The 24,099-nt window shown below is 40.7% G+C and overlaps 1 protein-coding gene across 4 annotated transcripts in view; it reads right to left on the bottom strand.

Moving 5' to 3' along the window:
- The window catches only part of LOC145987715 (uncharacterized), a 621,803-nt gene that overhangs the window by 169,796 nt on the left and 427,908 nt on the right, over window positions 1–24,099 (bottom strand). For all 4 annotated transcript variants that reach the window (XM_083122297.1, XM_083122295.1, XM_083122298.1 and 1 more), the window contains exon 5: window positions 11,090–11,107. In XM_083122297.1, the coding sequence (XP_082978423.1) occupies window positions 11,090–11,107 (18 nt within the window). The remainder of the gene's footprint in view (window positions 1–11,089; window positions 11,108–24,099) is intronic.

Genomic DNA, 24,099 nt, shown 5'->3' with positions numbered 1-24,099 from the left:
CTTCTTTTAAAACCATGGGTTTCACTTGATGTCCATTGAGAGGTGCTACTAAAATGTTCAAAAGGTACCTGTTTTGTTTATCTGTGGTTTCATCTGGTATGAAATAGACTTGATGGTCAGCTACTATTTGCCTGATCTGCGAGATTTTAGCTTCATAAAGTGGTTGAAGGTAAGATTTCCTTAAGGTGGCCTCATCTGGAACTGACTTCCCAGTATATTTTTGCAAATATGATTTCATGACAGGATTGTTAAGTTTCGAAAGAGGTATTCCACACACTATAAATGTCCTTGCTGTCTCACTGAAAAATTCATTTTTATTTCTGGAACTCGAAGATGCAAGCGCCTCACCAATGAATTGCTGTCGCTTCCCACCTTTACCATCTCGTAGTTCTTTATTCCTGACGTGCTTCCCACTTTGTAGATGCTGCACAACCCGAGTGCGTTGGTGTTTGTCATCTACAGCTATAGAAATATCACACACATCACACCTCAGAACAGATCCATCACTCTGAATGCCGTCACCGCTAAACTGTTTAACAATGTCCTGCAGTTTCCCAACATTTACTGTATGTTTTGGCATGGTGAACAAGCAAATCCGATGCATCGATCAGTCGATCACAGACTGCAGTTACCTTGCTCGCTGATAAGGGAGAAGGAAACGAAAACAAAACAGCTTTCCTACAACAATTCGTAAACAATACAGCATAGGACAAAAAGAGCACAACTTCTAGCAATTGTAACGCTTCATTGTTGGCACTGTTCAAAGTCCGCGCGCTTACTACATTAACATCCAAGAACTGAAGAAAGCCGATTCATTGTTGTGCGTTTAACAAGAATCGCGTGCCAAGAAGCCGTGCCTCGAATGTGGGTGGGGTTAAACAGCGCCCGAGTTGTATTTAAAAAAATGATAAAGATGCAAAAAACGGCGAAAAGGTGCAAAAGGTTCTGATATTGTGAAAAAGGTGGAAAAGGTTCTGAGATTGTGAAAAAGGTGCAAAAAGGTGCAACCGAAACACCATGAGTAGAGTTCAATACATGCTTATTTTTGGGATGAGTCACTTTTTTACCCTTTTTTACACAAAAAAAATTAACGTGCAGCACCTAAAATTCCTAGCTCTGATAATAAGTTAGAAGAAATAACTCGCATTTTCACAACTACCAATATTCTCGTTTTTAATTACTTCGAAAATTATTTCTCGAAGATATCGGTTATACTACATGAAAGCAAATCAAAATTAAAGTAAAAGTTCAACTACACGTATACCAAACGACATTTACAATATTGGAGGGACAGAATACTTAAAAAAAAATTATTGTTTCATTCGAAGGTAAAGGCATAGTGTAGTGGTTCTTCTACCGGGTTTAAGGAGCGAAAGGTTGTAGGGTAGTGGTTACCGTTCAGGATTGTCAATCTGATGGTCGTAAGTTCAAACCCTTCCGCTGGCAGAAAATTTTCGTAAGTTTTAGACATATCCCATTGTGTTCATTGTCCACGCCGTGTGAAATGGAATGATTCAGTTTGGAATTAACGATGGGGGGAGGGGAAATATTGAATTACAAAATCTCCATTTCAACGAACCGAGAAGCGGAGAAAAATTGAATAATTCTTATAAATATTAAAAATTACGTTCATTTTTTTAGTGGTGTAATCGCAGGTAAAATCAAAGATCTTACATGGAAGATTTTAATTTGCTCTGAACTCAGCCAAAAGGCATTTCGCACCGATCTAATATATTCTCCAATACATTTCAAAATGTTATTGAATGTTTCATGTCGATAATTTGACCAATGCATCCATTATTGATGCTCAGACGATATTTTCTGCAACTACCTCTTCTCTCCAGTTCCTTCTCCTTCTTCTCTCCCTCTTTCCGTTCTGCTTTTATCTCATATCGCCTTCCCTACTTTTCTCGCATCTTATCTCCATCCCACTCTTCTCCACTCCTCTTATCTCCTTTCCTGTCTTAGATTTCCGACTCCACTGCACTATACTCTCTTTTTTCGTTCTTCTCTTTTTCTCTCCTTTACTCTACTCTCCACTTCCCTCTTCTCGTCTCCTCCTCTCCTCTTCTCTCGTTTTCCTCTTCTTTTCTCTTCTCTGTTCTTTTTTCCTCATCTCTCCTCGAATCTTTTTCCATTCTCCTCACTACATCTCCTCTCCTCGTCTATCCTATCTTTCTTCTCTCCTCTACTTTTCCTCTTCTCCTTTCGCTTTCTCTTTCTCCTCTCCTTCGTGACCTTTCGTTTCCTCTCATCAGCGATGAAATACTAGAAAACCTATTTTTTTTTCAGAAAGAGTTTTGTCATTTGCGATATAATAGTGATATTTTTAATAATTTTATACAATAATACTTGTTTATATTTCTTTCGCGTGTTTTATAAATATCTATTGTGCATGTGGCAACCCTGAAATTGAGCCTAAGTCTGCACGCAACCCACCAACGGCTTGTGTAAATTGGGTTGCCTAGTTTAAAATGTCGTTGTCCTAAAACTTTTGAGAGACACTGTACAACCCGGTAACACACCTGGATTAAAAGGTACAGAAATTCACTATATATAAACTGCCAATGTTTGAACCAGGCTTACTTCGTCACGGTAGAGCAGTGGCCAAAGTGAAGTCGGGAACTTGTGGAATCACTATTAACACTAGCTTACCCGAGGGGGGGGCTGTCATTCCCACCACCTCTATTTCTTCGATCATTCAACTGTGATTTTTTATTTTTACAAAAAATTGAAAATAAATTACATTGTTCCCTAGTGTGTTCCCAACATTTCTCTATTACTTTTGTTCATAAAAGCATAAACGTAATGTAAATAGGAGGCTAAATGCACTAGGTGGGCCTCTCAAGCGCCATCTTTGAATGCGTGTCATTCGAGATACTCATGCCAGTGAGAGTACAGTCATGGAAAAAAGTACTTCCCCCTCAAAGCCTTAACAGTCTTATGGGGGAAGTATTTCTTTCCACGACTGTACAATTGGTTGGTAATTATGGTAATTTTTGTAATTATCATAATTACTCCGTCTGTCCCATACTTATAGTCCGGTATGCCAAAATGGTAACTTTTTATTTATGATCTTTTGGATACTTGATCGGCCAATTTGTACTGATCCTTGATTAATAACGTTGTATGACTCATTCCCGTGTTTCAATTTCTTCTTCTGTATACACCAATGTCACAGTTTGAATATCGGACAAGTATTTTGTGACAACAAACAAAATGTACCGGACAATAATTATGGGACAGAGGGAGTAATAAACAACTGCACCTCCATAAACAATAAAGCATTAATGAAAAAATATTATTTTTTGTGAGTTTTAGAGAATGGTAAAATATGTGTGTGACACTCATGCAATAATTGATTATTATTTCTTATTAATGATGGTAATTTTCGTAATTATTATAATTATTAAATATAACTGCATATATATAATCAACAAAGGAGGAAGCAGTGATTCAATAATAGAATGGTTTCTTGATTTTTAATGATAAAAAAGGTGTGAGCCTGTGCCCCCCCTTACACGGTTAGCAAGTATCTCGTACGGCATGTCACTTGGTGTTAAGCCTTAAGAAGTAACTTACGTTTATGACGACCGAATTAGAACGTACTACGTATAAAGCTAGCTCCACGCTGGGAGACTCTCGACACCGTTGACGTCGACAGTTTCAAAGGTAACAGATCTCGCTGCAGCACCACTGAAAGCAATTCCACACAGGTAACTCTTAGGCGAAACAAGGATTGATTAATTGATTGATTTGGTTTATTTTACATCGCTCTTCTGCCCCCTTTGAGACGAAATGAGGACTAGCTCGGTAGCTCAGATGTTAGAGCAATGGCACCGCATGGAAGAAGCCCGCCGACCTCTGTGGCGGAATGGTTAGCACGCCCAGCTCGTGTCTTTACCATAGCGCTACCGTGACAATGGTAATTTTACTTCCTATTTCTGCTACTTTTGGCCAATCACGAATATAAGGGATGAGTGATGAAATTGATGAAGTGGAACACCAATGCCCAGGACGGTGTTCCAACTCAGGAGCACTGGTATCTAGCAGGCTGTGATAACCACTCCACCACGTAGGGCAGTAGTATACAGAGTAGTTTATCTAAAGTTTGATTGTGATCAGCAGCCCACTAACAGTTAACATGGATCCATTTCTTCTATTGATAGTAGCCAATAGAACAACAGCAGTTCCGTATGACGATCATATTTATTTATTTTATGCTTGTCACGATGGCTCTAAGGTAAAGAGACATGAGCTGAGTACTCTCAGTTACTTAGAGATTAGACATTCCGATCAGTGTGGATAACTATAAGAAGCTTTCCGTGTTGAATCACCAAGGAAAATAAATAAATAAATTAGGTGCTGCAGTCAAACGGGAATATTTAAAAAATTCACAAAAAATAGTGAGAGCAAATATTAGTTAATTTGTTTTAACATGAATGTACTGTACAAGAGTTGAAATTGCTAGTGTACCTGAAAAATGTTCATTTTTTTAATATTGTGTCAGTAAGATGGAGTCCTAGGTTTTGCACACATTGTCGGAGTCTCAGAGTAAATCCGCCCATGACGCTTCGTAGCATCTCCAACGGAATGTTGTGGATCTTTTGCCGAATTCACTCCTTCAAATTATCCCTGGTTCTTGGAGGGTTGTCCTTGAATATGTTGGATTTGAGGTAACCCCAAAGGAAACAGTCAGGAGCCGGCAAGTCGGGTGAACGGGCAGGCCACGGAATATCGCCGAATGTGCTGATGAGACTACCATGAAGTGTGAGTCTAAGCACATCCATAGACACACTGGCAGTATGGCTAGTTGCACCACCTTGCTGGAAGAGTATCTCTTCATCTGGGTCATAGTCGTCGAGGACAGGCAGAAAAAAGGTTACCAATATGGCAGCATAACGTCATGGGCGGATTTACTCTGAGACTTCGACAATGTGTGCAAAACATAGGGCGCCGTCTTACTGATGCCATATTAAAAAAATGTAACATTTTTCAGGTACACTAGCAATTTCAACTTTTGTACAGTACACTCATGTTCAAAAATTAACTAATATTTGCTTTCTCTATTTATTGTGATTTTCTTAAAAATCTTCACGTTTGACTGCCTCATCCTATATAATACTAACTACCATGATTTTTGTATATTTTTCAAAAAACATAATTGTTATATCCACAAATAAAATGCCTTCTACAATACATATAAAATTTCCGTAGAATACAGTGAAGGAATTTGAGCCTTGTATATAACTAAATGGAGAGGGGCTACGTAGCCAAATGGTTAGCGTTCTAGCCTTTAGTGTGAGCGGTCCCTGATTCGATTTCCGATGCGGGCTCAAAAAACGTAGGCGTTGATCCAGCGTCATGAGGACCATTGCGGAGCTACTTGAACAAAAAGCGCTGTTGCACCATCGAGTTTTTTATTTAATGTAAGTAAAATGATTAATTTTATAATTCATTCCGAAATACCGTTCAATAGTGTTTCCCACTCAGTTAGATCACACACACACATACATACATATGTGTGTGCGTGTGCGCGCGAAATAAATTACTAGAGTAGATCAGGACCTCGATAAAATACTGACCATGTTTGTTAACTGGTTGATTGCTGCTGGGTGTTGCCCTGTTTCTATGTTTCTTGTTTTTTACCATCTCCCTCGGCTCTCTTTTTTTAATTACTCTTGTGAACATTGCATTTTCACACGTCATTTGACCTGTTGTGGTTAGGTTCTGCGGGTGGGCTGTAAACTTGCCGCCTCTTCCCTCTTCCTGTCAAATGTAGCGAACGAAGCCCGCGGTTTGGCATCTCGCTCGGGTCCAGTTCAACAGGTCTTCGCTTAGTCTCCCTCGCGGTACGTGCTTGATGTGGTTATATGATGGCAGGGAAATCATTCACGACATACTAACCCTGTCGGCACCATATGATGTACGCGATAAAGAAAAATAGGAGGGAGGGCACGGATTGATTTGATGTTTAAAGAGGGCTTCGGAGGTCTGCTGATTCTCGAGGAAAAGCCACCAGAGGTCTCAAACCTCCCAAATCGTTCCCGCCATTTTTTCACCTACGAAAGAGCCCTTTTAAGCAACTTACGTTCATTACTTGGGCTCTGACAACAGCACTTAACCAGCTAGAGTCAGCATCTACAGTCTGTCCGGAGGATCTATGGAGCAGGTGAACGAAAACAAGTCCTCTGCGCACGTAGGATTCGAGAAGGCTCGACCAATGAACGCGTGAGTGCATGGAGAGATAACCGCGGTTGCAGCTACCAGCCAAGTCAGCAGAGCCAACTGCTTTGCTCCGCAAACTCGCTTTCTCCCCTTCTCTACCGTTATGCGTGACCTTGTTCCACAGATTCCCGAGAGAACGATATCAGGCCTTGTAGAAACTGAACAAAAGCCAAATACATAATTAATACAAGGGTTTAAGTAGGATATTAAAATAACATGCAAGACATGCAAATTGATATGAAGAATTAAAAATTAATTAAACACAGAACGCAAAATGTGTGACTTGACACAAATATGTATGGCTTTTGTCTCCAAGAACACATTAAAGTGTATAAACTGCTAATTATGAAATTTTCGTGATTTACAATACGCAGAGAAATGCACCAAGGGTCCTTTCATCATCTGCTGTTCTGTGTCATGCACTGAAATGCATCAACTGACACCATTAATTGAAAGAAACCAATATTACACGTTTAACTGCTGATTTGATCATCATACTAGGATCATTGATGACTGATGGGAATGACAACATAACAGAAATTATACTATTTTCCCCTATTTCCCAACACAGTTTATCTAAAGTTGCCCCCCCAGAAAAATAAACCTTGCTACGCCCCTACCGTGAGCAGACCTATTGTCATAGATCCAGGGAAAACATTCGTAAACTCGTCCCTGTGGAATACTTTGGTTTGTGATATCGAAAGTTTGAAAGGATTAAAGGTTTGGATCAGAAACTGCGGAAATGAGAACATAGGGCTGGGTGGTAAGGGAAAGGACGAATAAATATTACAGGAAGTTAAGAGAGAGACTTTATTGAATAAACGGAAGGAAGTAGAATAAAAGTAGTGGGACATGTTACAATCGAAAAAAAAGATGTAGGCCAAAAATCCAGAAGAAGTATTAAAGGAGTATTAATAGATAGCAACAGAATGAAAACCGATTTTATACTACATACCAAACCAGTTAATTCCCACCCCTCCGCACTAGGTTAATCAATGGAGTAGTGGTAAACTGTCTCCTAGTAATCATGGGCTCCCGGGTTCGATGCGCGGTGACGGCATTTTGTACGTAGCTTGTTCAATAAGTTTTGCCTCCTGGCCTATAACATTTTTATTGAGCGAGGGAAGTTTATGTTTTTACAATCAAATGAAAGTTTGGAATGTCCTTTTCGATGTAGTCCTCACCAGCGCCTATACATTTCCGCCATCTGTGCACTACTTTCTGCGTTCCGTCAGAGATAAATGAGGTTGGTTACCTTTTGTCAGCTGACGAGGAACACGTGGAACACACTTTTTTGAACCCAAGTTCGTCTCTGATGATGTTATTTACTGTTCCAAGTGACAATCTAAGATCTCCCTTTGCTTGATGCGGCGATTGCCACGAATAGTCATCAACATGCGCCACCACTCGTCGAGTGAATGCAGAGACAGGGCATCCACTGCGGTGGTTGTCTTTGAAGTGGCCGTGGCTGGCTTGTCCGTGTGTACAGTCCGCACCCATCTCCTGACCGTGCTATCGTCAACGCATGCTTCCCCATACACGGCACGCATCCGACGGTGGATTTCGATAGATGGAACATCTTCCGCAGCCAGAAAGTCAATCACAGCACGCTGCTTGAACCGTACGTCCACGCAGTCCAACGGCTTTCAAGCTGCTGCTCCGACATCAGCGAAACTACCTCAAACAGAAAACATCCTCCGAGAGCAGACATTTCAAATGTTTATTTAAATGTAAAATCATAAACTTCTCTCACTCAATAAAAAGGTTATAGGCCAGGAGGCAAAACTTATTGAACAAACCTAGTACAATGATACGGATCCCACTTCAAACAGTAGGTCCAGTCATATTAACCTAACTTAACACAAACATGGCCGACCACTCCGAGACGGAGACCGTCCTCCCTGACACACACAAGTTAACCTATGCCACACTACCAGATTCGGATGTTTTCAGTCACTGGCGTACGCAGGATTATTTTCCCTGGATGGGTTGGAATTGTAAAGGTCGATAGTTTATAGCTGCTTTCTAGGGGAGCGGCATACACAATAAGATAATTCGTATTTTTAGAAATTTCCACTCTCAAATACGTCAATCGGGGGTCGTTTTAATTCGGTTTGCATTTATCACACTGTTTTTTTCCGAGTTCTTCGCTATTTTTATTTCCCAACATTTTGGAGGGGGTTGTAGATTCCCAGCAGCCCACCCTCTGCGTACGGCAGTGTTCTCGGTACTTGAAAACAAAAGATTTGGAGCAGGGAGTCCTGCGTTCAGCCGCAGGTTCAGGATGCGGTAGGAGTCGAACCTGCGCCTCCCGTGTACAACTTAGACAACAAACCGATTGGGCTGTTGCGTCCGTGAAGACAAAATGCGCCAAGATTACTCATAAACAGGATGATGTTCCATAATTTTAAGGATACGCTGAGAGAATTTATGAGCCCGTGTGAAGCTACGAAAAGTAGGTGATACCCGCCTCCATATAATTTAGATATTCACTAAACCAAACCCAAACAAATCTAAACTGAATACAAATTTCGCGAAAGGTTTGCTTGGATCCTTACGAGTACAGAAAATTTTCATTTCACAGTAAAAACATTGAAGACAGAAGGATATCAGGAACTAAAATTTGAGCTCTCAGTCACTCAAACAACCGCTGACGGTAGCTCATCACGTATTTACTTTTTGGAGAAGGCAGGCTGCATCTTCCACGGGACGCCAAATTCTCTGCAAATAGTTTGAAAACTTCAACAATGTTTGCTCTCCTTAATTGTAGGCCCTTCCAGCTCAACAACGAGGAGGGATTATGTGCTAAGGAACGATGCCTGGTGCGTATAGGAACCGTAGGAGCGAAGAACTGGAGAATTTTCCCATCAAGAGCCGGCAGAGTGCGAGGAACGCGATGACAAAAGTTGTGCCGGAACGCCGATTCCCAGTAGCAGGCGGGCGGGTGGGTTGGCGCAATGCGGTAGGAGTCGAACCCAGGCCATTTGTCTCCGTTGACGGACAGTCGGCAGACAGGGGGCTAACCGCCGCTGCAACACGAAACATTCGCCTGTCGGCCGGGATGCCACCCTCCACGTGGAAGCGTTCGCCCAGTTCAGCACGCGTCGAAAAATGCCACTGTCATTTACGACTCGTGCCGGCGCTTTGGATGCGAAGCGACGAAAAAAAAAATTGGAAGGGGTAAAAAAAAAAGAAGAAGAAGGAAATTCTCGCCTTTTATGACACCCGCAACGAAAACACTTGCCAAAAGCAATAAAGGCGCGCTCGGCGTGACGTTTACTGCGCGTTTCGGGATGGGTAAGTTACAAAAGTGCAAAGGAGTCTCGACATTTCTCCTATCTCGACGTTAAATTTGACATTCGATGCACTTTAAATTCTTGAGGGACTTCGCCTCCTCACTAAAGCACTTACATTTATTATTATTATTAGGGATCGACCGATATTGTTGGTATCGGAAAGTATCGGTTGGATTTTAACGTATCGATACCGGCTGATATTTTCCACCTTTTCGATCGTTCGTGGGGTCTGCAAAATTGTCGCGCGAGACTTTCGCAGAGTCTATTCTTTCTGGAAGTTAGGCAAAATTCGTGTCCTTTCATTTTGCGCCAATATTACGAGAAAAAAACTGTATTTTGTGATTATATAAAAGGTATTTTAATGCTTGGATGTAAGTTTTGAACACTTTAAAGAAAAAATCTGGTAAATTGATACTTATAATTGGAGTGGAAAACCCAAATACTAACATTAATTGAACATCTTCTAATTGTTACAATTTTTAAGCATCGGTATCGGTAGGAATCGGTATGGGTATCGATCGAGCCCTAATTATTATTATTATTATAAATGCTTCTTGTTCTATTCGTGCTGACCAAATACAAGCAAGTCAATAAGGAATAGTGGATGAGCATCGGTTGGCACGTGTCATCATCATATGGAAATTTTGAAAAACGTGTAAATGAAATAGAAACTAGGCAATGTCATTTTTATGACATTCAATACAGAAGCTGCGAGCAACATAGGCAACGTTTTTAGTAGACATGAACATAACTCTTAGTAGACATGGGGCCCTAACTCTGAACCGACACAGGAATAGTTCTTGCTAGAAGTAGATATATCCCTGAGCAGACGTTGGGGTAATTCCTACACTAAATCTTGCTAGACGTAGACGAAACTCTTGCTAGACGTACATGCAACTCTTGCTAGACGTAGACGCAACTCTTGCTGTACGTATGAGTAGCTCTTGCTACTCATATGCATAACATTTAGTACGTAGAACAATATTAAATCAATTCCAAACTTAAATTAGGCTATCATTTCTTCTGTGTTAGATCGCACTGAGTGCCCAACTCACAATTTCGTCTCCCAAAGGTCCTAGATTCGAGTCCATGATTAATTCATTGCGTTTCTTCATCTCATCATCTTTATCTATCCTCGACTGTAGTGATTAACTTAAATGTTTAGAAAATCCTAGATAACGAAAAACACAAAGAAAATATAAACTTAGCTACTTAGATCATTCACATTCGACTGCACGCTGTAAGAAAAGCCGAATATAAATTATGACGATTATGTAGGTTTGGTCACAATAATTTGAATAGATCTATGATAACAGTTGGGTCTCTTTAAAGTAATTCAGAAACTTACAGCAAGCGGGGCATACTACTAAAAGACAACGTTTATTGCAATAATTAGCAATCTATTACGTAAAAACAATGCTTTGCTATAAAACTGACGAATATTGCAGCACGTCGCAACAGATCTCAAACACTGTAGTAACTCTTCTAAATTCAAATTGCACAAAACACTACATATGTGCCCAAAATTAATGCAATTTAAGGAAGCGTAATAATTATTTACTCACCTGTCGTAGTAGTAATCCCTGGAAAATAGAAAAGAAAAACAAACATTAATACAAGATCAAGGCAACAATAAATTTACAAAATCTGCATTAGGCCTAAACAGTATTTTCAAGTAAATTTTAATATTATTAATGCTAAAACGGTATTTATGAACCAAGCCTCCAATATAGATGTGGAATTTCTTAAAATGGAATTTAGATAATATGATAGCGTTTACGGCTTATGCACTAAATTAGCCGATTTACTGTTATTCTTGTAACTAGGGGTCGTATTTCTATGACCTGTAAAAGTTTTACAAATACGAGGTTTGTTCAAAAAGTATCAGATTTTTATTAATAAAAAAATTATGTATTCAGATACCACAATCTTACACTAATCTCCTTCGAAGTAGTCCTCTTGGGCTACCACACACTTCTCCCAACGGTTCTTGCACTGTTGGAAGCAACTCTGGAACCCTCTTTTGGGATTGCGCGCAGTTGGTCCGTCGCATTTTTCATGATGTCTTCTCTGGACTGAAATCTGGTTCCTTTCAGGGACATTTTCAGCTTGGGAAAAAGCCAGAAATCACATGGAGCCATGTCGGGAGAGTAGGGAGCCTGACGAAGCACAGGTGTGCTGTTTTTGGCCAGGAAAGTCTGTATCTCCAAGCGGAGTTTCTTCTGCTCGATCGTTAGCAGCTTCGTCACGAAACTTCGCTGAGATCCTTCTGAAGCCCACATCATTAGTCAAAATGAAATGAACGAATACAATGCTGATGTCCACCTCATCTGAAAGTTCTCTGATCGCGATTCGACGATCCTGCATCACCAGGGTCCTCACCTGGTCAATGGCGAACTCATTTCGGGATGTTGAGGGCCTACCAGAACGTGCTTCACTCTCCACTGACGTGCGGCCATCTGTGAAGCGGTTGTACCACTCCTTTATCTGTGTGGTGCCCATTGCTTCGTCCCCAAAGGCCTGTCGAAACTTGCGGATCGTTTCCACTTGGGATTCTCCAAGCTTGACACAAAATTTAATGCAGTAGCGTTGTTCAAGTTTTTAAGTAATTTTGTAAAAAACGAAATTCCGACGCCGCTCACTTACACCTTCTCACACATCGGCGGTCTGCCAGCGACTGACTGCTTCTGCAGGCACCAGAAAAAAAGAAAAAAAGCGCATTAGGATAATCTACATACGTGAGTCAAACCACGCCTCCCTAACTAGTACATTTGTTTACGCCAAAAAAATAAGGTCGGATATTTTTTGAACAAACCTCGTATGCATGCATTTATGTATTGGTAATTTCAAAGACATAAATGTTTAAATATTTTAAAATATTCATGCCTAAAATATTTGTAAAGCATAGGTCATAGAAATACGACCCCATGTTATCAGAAAAACAGCGGTAAAAAGCTACAAGAATAAGAGTCTTAAAATCCCCTTTATTATTCACGGTCCTTAAAAATAGTGCTGCTTCCAGTTCTATGTAGGTTTATTAAAATGTGCTCATTCATTATGAAACACCCTGTGTAATCTTCAAAATATTGCTAAGAATTACAAACTATGCCTTTTATTAATTATTTTACAAAATCACTATATTTTCTTTACAGAAAAGTATCATTCATAACATATTGTCGACTATGTAAAGTTCTCGTACTTTGTAACAGAGCACATTCCTGGTAAATCCCCATTTTCTATCTTCACATACAGTAATACTAGCATACTCTTGAAAAAAGGGGGGAAGGCTAACGACATTTCTTTTCATTAGCAATATAATAATCATTTTATGAACAAGATCGGCTCTCATTTAACATGTTTTGATCAAAATATGACGTACAGTTAAATATGCATTTACAAACCATTAAAGCCATTGTCATCATGTCCAGAGCACCACACCAGCACGTCGTTAAATCCGAATTCTACTTAAAAACATATAATAATTTGATCTATATTTTTTTATGCAGCGTCCAAAGCAGACAGGTTGGAACTAGTGATGACCAAATCCGGAGTTTTTTAAAATCCAGAATCCTGATAGTAGAAACGGAGAAACCGGATTTCGGAGACAATCGGGATTTCGTAGAGAATCCTGATTACGGTGGGAATTCGAATTCTCTTCGAAATCTGGATAGTAAATTTTCCTTATCCGGATTTCAAATTTTCCGGATTCCGGAATCTGGAACTTTTTGGCCATCCCTAGTTGAAACCAATAATGCCTTGCTCTAGATGTTGAGGACATTGGATGAATTTTGAAAAACTGCCGATTTCCAGTGCATACCAGCACCAGATAGCTTCTGGATGACTGCGTACATACTCTAGCAAGTGAATTATCATTTATCAAACTTGCAGCGTCCCCGTAGATATGTCCTTAGCATTTCCCAACGATCGCGCTCACATCCAGGAGAATGAGACGTCCATAAATACTGGAACAAATCTAGCACTTTCGCGGATGCCAGCGCGAGGGAAAGGTAAATATTTAAAGAGGCTGATTTCCCAAGGGCAGGTCATTCCCACACAATCTCTAGATCAATATTCATTTCTCGAATCTTGCAAAGACCCCCTTTCCTCACCCCCAACAACCATTCGGATTGCTGCGAAAGCTTTGCTTAGGGACCGAATTCGGGTCTTGAATCGGTTTCTGAAAGTTAAATTACCTAAATTACCGGCATGGATGCCCTGGTCGAGTCCTTCACGACCGCAGTATCTGTTTTGAAGCAACCTTTAACACTCCATATTTTATTTACGTAAATCATCTCTCGTGAGCGTCAAAAATTGAATTGAAACTAATAAAGTGTAAATATAATTAAGTGTCAACTCGATTTATTGTTACCGGCCCCACGATCTGAATAAATCATAAGTAAGGCCCGTTTTAGACGGAAGCATTTTCCTTAGCACTTTTGCTAGCATAAATGATTTCAAAAATCTTATAGCACTTTTAAGGCAGACAATAATTTACACAGACGCATTTCCCGTTAGCATTTGCATTGGCCGCGGTGGCTCAGTCGGTAACGCGTCTGACTACCATGCTCAAGGTCCCGGGTTCGATCCCCGGCCGGTTCAAATCCGGGAACTTTTCTAACGGTGGAAGCGGCCCCGGCGCCTACCCAGCGTCGAATAACATGGGTACCTGGGGGAAACCCTGGGGGGTAAAGGCGGTCAGGGGCGTGATGCTGATCACATCACCCCCACTCACGACCGGATCAAGAAAGTGTGGGGCGTTACCCCCACACCCCCTATACGCCTTCATGGCGTGGTGCTATGCACAGGGGAACACTTTACCTTTTTTTACCTTTGCGTGCAAAGAACATTAGATAATACAGAGTGTCCCAGAAAGGAGTTTACACTATTAAATGTTAATAACGGAAAGTATTACAGATAACCTGATGGAACTTTTGTATCTGGATCTGTCATGATTAGTGCTTTGTTGCCATTCATTTGTTTTTTTCTTTAATTTGATTTCAGTTGCCAATAGTGACAAGTAATTGACAAGATGGCTGGGAACCTTTCTATTGAGCAACGGAAGTGGATTTTAAAGTGTTTTTGAAAATATGAGAACATAAAAGAAGTGCAGAGACGTTGGCGGGCAGAATTTGGTGTATGGACTTCTTGGGGGATCTTGTGAAAGTTTGTACCACTGCTTCCATCCCTCTTTCGTCCGATACTGATGTCTTCCTGCCACACCGTCCCAGATCACACACAGTTCCTTCCCTCTCAAACTTGTCGCGTAATTTCGTAATTGTTACAAGTGAGGGTGGCTCAGTATCAAATTCTTCCCGCCATCGTCTCTGCACTTCTTTCATGTTCTCATATTTCCAAAAACACTTTAAAATCCACTTCCGTTGCTCAACAGAAAGGTTCCCAGCCATCTTGTCAATTACTTGTCACTATTGGCAACTGAACTCAAATTAAGGAAAAAAAACAAATGAATGGCAACAAAGCACTAATCATGACAGATCCAGATACAAAAATTTCATCAGGTTATCTGTAATACTTTCCGTTATTAACATTTAATAGTGTAAACTCCTTTCTGGGACACTCTGTATTATCTAATGTTCTTTGCACGCTTCACATTGAAATCGCAAATGCTAACGGGAAATGCGTCTGTGTAAATTATTGTCTGCCTTAAAAGTGCTATAAGATTTTTGAAATCATTTATGCTAGCAAAAGTGCTAAGGAAAATGCTTCCGTCTAAAACGGGCCTTACTTATGATTTATTCAGATCGTGGGGCCGGTAACAATAAATCGAGTTGACACTTAATTATATTTACACTTTATTAGTTTCAATTCAATTTTTGACGCTCACGAGAGATGATTTTCATTCACGAAAAAAATTTATGTGGTCTCATTTTTAAAGGAAGATCAACACAACATACTGTCACGTAAGAGAGCGCCTCTGCCAACATAAACGTACGTACATTTCTCACATTTCAAAAAACCGCTACGATAATCCAAATTCTAAAAACAGAAATACATTTATTTAGAATTTCCTCCAAAGCATTCAAGTGTGGCCTGCCTGGTTCGCCCATTTCTTTAGATATCTAAGTTTCTTGTGCCGTAAGTTAAGTTTCTATTAGGTATCTGAACAATCTTAATCAATTTCAAATACTCATTATTCATCCCCATCGTCGCTATTGGTCTACGGAGGCAGGAAAGCGACATTCAATGTAGCATATAACTACGCATAAACTGGAAACAATTCGTTTGTTATTAACCATATTTTTCTAGTCATGGAAGTATAGCTCATCTTAAAGAGGCCGGGATATCTTGCATAATACAGGCAAGAGGGTAAAAAAGTAAAGTGCTCTCCTGTACTTTGCATGAAGGCGTATAGAGGGTATCGAGTTAGGGTACCACACTTTCTTGATCACGGCCGAAGGTGGGGGTGATGTGATCAGCACCACACCTCTTGCTGTCTTTATCCACCAGAGTTTCCTCCAGGTACTCACTTTATACGACGCTGCGTGGGCGCCGGAGCCGCTTGAACAGGTGGGAAAAATTCCGGTTCTCCCCCACCTCGGGATCGAACCCGGGTCTCTCGCATAGTAATCAGGACTGGACTCACAGTTTGAAGTACTATCTATATAATGTCCCTTTACCTTGATTCAAATCCAGGACCCTTTCATTACCAAGGACTAAGTTATCTGGAATGTCCACATAATACAAGCAGATGACGTCAACTTTGAGAAAAAATTTCCAAAAATTTACAATTTTTACGTAAATAAATTTGTGAATATGTGCAAAAAATGTTAATATATATAAAAATAGAATTCCAATGTAATTAAATAAGCTGGATGATATTTAATTGTTAAATTTCCAAGGTGCAAGTTAAAGAAAAGCATTACTAGAGCGTGTATCTTATTGTTTAGTTGAAGCCCTTCACTTGGTTGTCCAAACCCTTTGCAGCATGTGAGAAAAAATCAGCCGGAACATATAACCGCACGAGACATGAAACAACACGGACCGTAGCCCAGTTTGTTTGCCCTGTGGCATGCATAATACATGAAGGCGAAATTCCGAATCAATCATCCCATAAATAATTTCTATCAGTCGATTTGCACGTGGACCTTGTTTGATTAGCTATCACCATGGCACGCTTTGATCACTCATTCATTTCAATATACAATGTAACCGGTGCAAAAAGTGCGAGGAAACCAACACGGAGAACTACGAGCGCCCGTTGAAATGGTAATGGCTCGAGCACGGTATGTGATACGCGATGATTTGTCCATTTTTTAGAAACCCTGAAATGGGCAACAGTAGGAACCAGCAAAGAGGGCTCCAGGAACCTTCCCTGATTACAGTAGTAAAATTTCACCATGTTATCACTCAAAACAATATGTATTCACGATTGGTAACATTAATGTATTGTTATTTTGTGTTTGGGTTGCAGAAATATTGTGGCTATATTTATATTGTTTGAGTTTTTAAATCCACTTTATGCTCAGAAGACTAATCGGTAGTGGACCTACAATTTAAAGTGGAATTCGAACCACTGCGCGACTCCCCGGGTATCGAACCCGAGGCCCCTTGATTACAATGTGACAACGGTACCACTACGCTGTCGGGGAGGTCTTTATATATTGTTTAATTGATTGATTGGTTTGCTTTATTTTACTACGCTTCTTGTGCCACTTTTGGCTAATTTGAGAGGATGAATGATGTTATCAAATTGATGAATGAAGACTCACAAACATCCACGCCCAGGCCGGAATTCGATCCTGGGACTCCTGGCGTCGTAGCGCCATGCGCTAACCATTCCGTCACGGGGCCTTCATATTGTTTAAGAATGCTGCAAAAAGCAAATATGAAATTATAACAATATGTATACTGGCAATAAAGTTTGTTAAATTACTTATCAGTTGTATGAGAATGAAAAAGAATAAGTTGTATCTGTGAAGAATGAATTAGATAGATAATACATACAGAGTAATTCGAAAGTTGCGCATCATAGGGAAAATTCGTTATTTGTACAGATAGCGAACACTGGAAAGAGGGGAAAGTTGTCGGAAATGGTGGTTTTAGATCTAAATTGCTACAATTTCCAATGTAGAATACACCGTTGAGGCTGAACAGCGGCACAAGCCTCAGCGAGAAAGAAAAAATATACCTTGTTGCCACGTGCTTGGTCTGGATGTTATCACCATACCGTACTGTATTAGGCAAATTATGAATTATTGACGATAATTACAGACAAGGTAAAATGAGTGAGCGAACTGCCGTTACCCCACGTTCTGCTTGTTCGGCAAACTGCTAGCAGTTGGTGTGAGCATACGTACTACATCGCCACCTACATTTCGGCCGTGTTGACCCACCTCATTTTCCACTAGGCCCTTCAGGGATATAAGGGGGCGACCCTTTCTGAAGAGACGCCAGAATGTCTTCCACGTAATGCACCCTGGACTGCGGACTTGCAAAGCTCTGGCGTCTGGTCTTTCAGCTAGTATAAGGCACGTGCTGTGTTGTCCATATATGTCTCCGATTGTCCCTTCCTTCTTCCATCTCACCTTATCACTATTCATCCCCATCGTCACGATTTGCCAAAAGTGACAGAAAAGCGAAGTAAAATGAAACCGTTCACTTACTAGGACCTTCAATTACTGATGCAGCTGTGTGTCGTTACTTTACTTACGTTCTTTCTTCTTATAATATATTGCATTGTTGTTATTGCTATGTATGAATTTCCATTGTGCTATGGACGCGGATTGTACTTGGAGCAAAGCTCTATTATAGGTGTAAGTAAATAAATAAATTAATTAAAAATGGTGAAGAATTCAAAAGTTCTTTTATGTACAGCCATAGAAGATACAAAAAATATTTATACTGGGATTTTTTTTCCAGTTAGGAATTTATATTCTTTCATCTTGAGAATAGCCGTAACTTGAGTCACACCATGAATGAAACATTGCTATGGCATTTTTTTGCATCGAAATTCTGAGGAAGGGAAATGTGACGAAACAAACCCGAAACGAACAAAGCGATAACTCTCTCTTATTCTATTTTTCCTATGCATGTTCGATTTCTTTTCGCTCCTTCTTTTTTTACACACACACACGCACACACACATCCGCAGACATCCCTTTTCTTTTCGACTCTCTTTTATTCCGACACATTGCGCGAAGGGGTTTCCCCGCTTCTATTGTTGGTTCCGAGCGAAGAGAAAAGGAGGGAAATCCCCTTAGGATGCGCGAAAACATCCAGCTGCATTTATGTCCCTGTCCAAAGGAAACACATGGGAAATTATCCGAAACTTTGGAGGAAACAGGGAAAAACTTTCGGATGAGACGAAACGTCTTTTAAGTCCATCAACCGAGTTTCCGAACGATTTTTCCTTTTCCCCCTTCCCCTCCCCCTTCTTTCAGCTTTGGCATCGCGCTTCCGTAATATCGCCTTTCAAGGAGGACAAATAAACCCTTCTCGGGAATACGATTTTTTCGTGTAAAAGAAACAAAAAAAAAAAACGCTCGTTTCTCCAACGCGTTATTCATGAAATTATTTGTTGTTTGGTGGCTATTGAGGAATTTTGGAAACAAATCAATGTCTTTGTCCACAGTGTGGAATTCTGCTCGATTTTTCTCCTCCAGGGCACAGGAGGCTGGCGAGTACGTGGCTATGGAAGAGAATTTCAAACTCAAGGGAGATGCTGGACAACATCAGCAAATTGCAAAAATGAAGTTCGCGTTATTGTTCCGCATACGAAAAACGCCTCAAGAATCTTCAATTTTGAACAGAATATGCTCTGAGCGCACTGTCAAGAACGAACGGATATGGTTAGGTCATTTAATAAGGAAAGTAAGAATTTCTAGGAAATCTAGGGATAAGCGGTTGTTCACATTACGAGATACTGACAGCCATTTGGAAATCGAAGTCATTCTTATCCTAGACAACATGAAAGGTGCGGCGTAAAAGAATACGATAATTTGGTTTCAATGTTAACCTAGGGTAAACTAACACTAAACTTGCTGTTATAGGGTATGGAAAGTTCAACCAGTCTTAGGTATGGAGGTCGGTTATAGGGCCAGATTTTTATGTACAGTCACCGTCAATAAAAATTGGACACCTAGATCCTGAAATGCTCGCTTCCTGCAAAGCGTTATAGTATGCGTTGCCTAACTCTACGGCGATTAGTGGATTATACTAATAGCAAATTTTCTATGGCAACTTCTACCACCGCCTTACAGTTAGGCAAAACACACAACGCTTTGCAGGGAAGCATGTATTTCAGAATCTAAGTGTCCTATTTTTATTGCCGGTGACTGTACATAAATATATAGATCACTTAAAATATATTCCTGTGCTATTTTTAGATTCGAGTGAATTTTTCTGATATATTGTCACGGCACTGCTTAAACAGCTGCCTTGCAGTCACTGTTCCGGGAATTGCCGGAACTGTTTGTGTATATATATATTATTTGAATGTTTGTCCCAGAAGCCCACTGAAAAGTAGAAAATTGTGAAAGTACCGCATTTTATGAAGGCTGAAGTAAAATAAAGCAATTCATTCATTCTTTAGAAGAAGCAAATGCATCAGTTGAAACGAAAAATGCATGAAGTCTGCAGTTGAGACCAAATGTTAAGTGCATCATCAAAAAGATGCTGCAAGGTGCATCAGAAATGCATCAGTTGATGCAGCTCGACATCTCGACATAGGATCACTTGCATCATGTGATGCACTTTGACAAACTATATACAAGAATGCATCAAACTGTAAACCTGATTCTTGGCAAAGGCCAAAAAACACACTTCAGTGCATCAATCGATAGATTTGATGCATTTAGTTTTCGTGTGAAGTATGCCACCTTGCTGGAGAAGGGATAAAATCTCAACCGGAGCAAACTGATTAACAGCAGAAAACAGCGATCTTGCCTTACAACGGAAACGGAAAACAACAGCGATTCAACTAGTCCGACCGTGGACTTGGCCAGAAGCGCGATTCCTCCCTCAAAATTGCTGTCGAGCTTCCTTTTCACTCGAAGAGGGTGGAAGTTCCGTTTTGCGGAAGAGAATTTCCAATGTCCCGAAGACACATTCGATTTTGCGGCAATGGCCTATCCGCTCCCGTTTCCACGATACGGGTAATGGCCTCCTTGGATGCGGCCGATGGAATCCGCGAGTGGTCTCGGGAGATGCTGCGTCGGCCGACGACTAATTTAAAATTGTGGTTTCCGAATCGCCAGCCACGAGGAGGGTCCATTGTGACCCAGTAACAAAGGCGGAAACTGAGTTTTGTGTAAATTGACAGTGTGCCGCCTGAAAAGAACAGGGGAACGGGGTGGGGGCTTGGTGACGCGCGGTGCGTTATGATCGCGGTATCTTCGTCTCCAGGCGAGAATTGCCTCGCTCGGACTTGACTGTATGGAGCGTAATGTCCTCTAGGAAGGACGTGGCGTTGTTTGCGGGCGAACATGCAAATAGCCTCCGTACTTTATAGCCAATGTAATTAACGTTCTAGTAATGAAGCATTAGGAAATAAAATTTAGGAAACAAATGCTCCTAATTTTCTTGCCAAATTTCAAACTGACAAATGTTTCCATCTCCTCTTTAAGAGTCTCAATGTACACACGGTAATTCATGCATAAATTTATTTGGAGTTTACAAATTCTAAAAGTGCAGGTGGAAATTTCCTCGAAATAAGGCTGCCAGTAGATCTGTTGTAATGACCATGGGACGTTAAAAACATAAATGACTGATTAGTTTGCCATTCCAGATTCGAAGCGAATGTAGGGCATACCTGTGCCATGTAAATCAATGTTCCCAGACAGCTGGGAATTTCAGTGACCGCAACCAACCACCATGAACGATCCCATGCGCAAAATGCACAGTATTCGCTTTCTCTTTTATTCTCATTGTAAAATCCGTAGTTCCAGTTGTGCTGTAAAATTGAATCAGTTACTGAGGCAACACGAAACAAACGAAAGTCTAAAATAAATATTGATAACATTAAAAGCTTTAGGATTCAAAGTAGAGGTTTCCAAATTCTTACAGACAGGGCTCCGCTGACTTTCATATACTGATTCCCACCGAGACCTTCCAATTATCAATCGACGCCCCTACCTCGCCTTCATTCAATAGTTTCCATCACCCTCTTGCTTCCGTTTTGCTAATCTCAACTGCCCCTTTACTTTTAGTTGGGGTCCAGTGAATATAATATTTCCGGAACCCTGAAAAAATGCCTTTTGGACGTCGATTTGTTATAGGTGGCAATCTGCAAACACGCCCTAATTGACAGGTACAAGCACTGGAATCGAATTTTGCTCTGATAGTGTCCAGTTATTGGTGTTCATGTGGATAAAATGCTTAGGTCAAATGTTGCAATTCGGATTGAAAGTAATATTTAGGCAGGATCTTATTGTGTATAAAACCCCTACCTATTTATATGCAAATGCTTTTCTCTGAATGGACATGATACCTTATTTATTGATCAAGCCTCGCATTTATTTTAATGCAAAAAAAGTTCGAGTTTGTTTATAAGTCCACTTTATGCATAGAAAGGTTAGTCGGGACTGGACCTAAAGATTGAAGTGAGATGTGAACCAACCAGGATCGAACCCGGGAACTTTTGATTTGCAAAACATGAAAGGGTTGGCGATTCGATGTTGATGTTTTCGTAGCCGCACGTGGGACTTCTCACCCTTACCCCGAAGTTATTGACTACAACCGACTTTGAGTTGTTTCTTTCACACTTCTCTAGGCCCCTATTATCAAAATCTGAAGTCTGCACCTCTCAGTGCATATTCAGCCCTACCCAGCGCCCGTACTACAATCTCCAACATTAATGAAAACTATAAATATGGAAAGAACATTGCCGCGTTTCATCCATAGAAAGACATGGAAGATTTTCTAATTATTAGATCGGTTTACTTAATAACTGACAGTTTATTTTCCTCGAAGCTTGGCGCAAGAATCAAAACCTCGTAACATTTCTTTAAGCCTTCGCAGACCCCCTAGGAGGATACGACCTCCCTGAAATCCGCGGACCACAGGTTCAGAACCGCTCATATAGAAAGTGTATCGTAACAATCAATCCTTGGTTGTAATTTAGCTATGTTTTTACCCAGAAAATGAAGAGAAACCAATGGAAAGTACGTAAATTCGCAACTCAACGTGAAGATGAATTTGGATTATGCTATAACAAAATTACTGGACATTTCCATGACTTATTCGCGTTCAATAAAGTTCCCGCGCTTGTCTCGAGCGCAAAAATGTGCACTTAAAACTTGTTTCTGCACATAATTGGTCGGTGTCCTACTTCCTAGAGCACCTATGTACTTTTCTTCTAAAGTCAACTGAGGAAACAAGGTCAAGCTATGAGAGCCCCAGCGTACCTCCGCAGGAACGCCACTGCATCTAAAACCGCAGTAAGTAATCCGACCGCCAAAACCAATTTATCAGAGACAGAGAAAAAATCCAGTAAAGACTAATCGAGCAGCTTAATCACTGGAGTAAGGTGGCGTCGGAGACAAAAGAAAAAAAAGGTACCGTCTTCTGGTATCAAATTTGATTCCATCCTCCGACTAAAATAGTCCGAAATCTCCCTTCCCTTTCCCTTAAGATTCATTGGCTCTTGCCACCCCCCACCACGTCTCTTCCATCCCACGTTTTCCTTTCTCTGCAATTTTCGATTCCCCCTTCCTCTCTCTCGTTTCTCTTGCACTTCTTCGCACGAACGAACTCGCAAAGTACTCGCCTCATTCCGATGGAATTGCGGTAACGTAGCGGAAACTCCATACCTCCAGGAACCCTTGTTCCGCGGGAGGAAGCTGATATTTGTTGCGTTCAATAACCCGAACTGAGCGATCATTCCAGGAGAAGGGATGGAGAGGATCCCCGGGAAGGAGAGAGAGCGAAGGACCTTAAAGCCAACCTCTTCGATATCAAAGATAAAAAAAATTGCAAAGGAACCAGGAAATTAGCGATTTTAACCAGCAACACTCGCGTTTGAAAAGTATCTCCACCGCTCAACGACGGTACCAAGTGCATCTGCAAAAGTATTGCATGTTTAAGGTCCGCCATCTTGAAACTAGACCGATTTAGCTCAAATGCAATACCAGAGCACGCCTCCGAAGTCTCTAGATATCAAGAACTTCAGATAAAAGCTCCATCTTTACGGTTGCAACATTAGTAACTGGTCCCCACTTCGAACCCCGCCCCTGCTCAACAGTGTACTGTATTCAGTGTTACCACAAATATAAACCATAATTTCCCTTTCAAAGGCGCAAAGTTTCCATTTCTTACAAATGTATCCCTCATATATACGTATATAAAACTTGAAACCAGTATCACCAGTCTCACTTCATATTGACGATTACTCGTGTACCAATTGTGCAGCGCACTACAATCATTCTCAGTCTGACTTGACATTGACGATCGCTGGCGTAGAAATCCTCCCATGCAGTGCACTAGAATCATTCTCAATCTCACTGACGATCACTCGCGTACCAATCTTCCAGTTCATTGGAATCATTCTCAGTCTCACTTGATAATGGCGATCGCTTGCGTACCAATCCTCCAGTGAACTAGAATCATTCTGAATCTCACT

This window comes from Lepisma saccharinum, chromosome 5 (assembly GCF_977018435.1).
Source record: "Lepisma saccharinum chromosome 5, izLepSacc3.1, whole genome shotgun sequence".
Classification (NCBI taxonomy): Eukaryota; Metazoa; Arthropoda; class Insecta; order Zygentoma; family Lepismatidae; genus Lepisma; species Lepisma saccharinum.
Note: the sequence above shows the minus strand (reverse complement) of the source record. Positions and strands in the feature narration are given on the sequence as shown.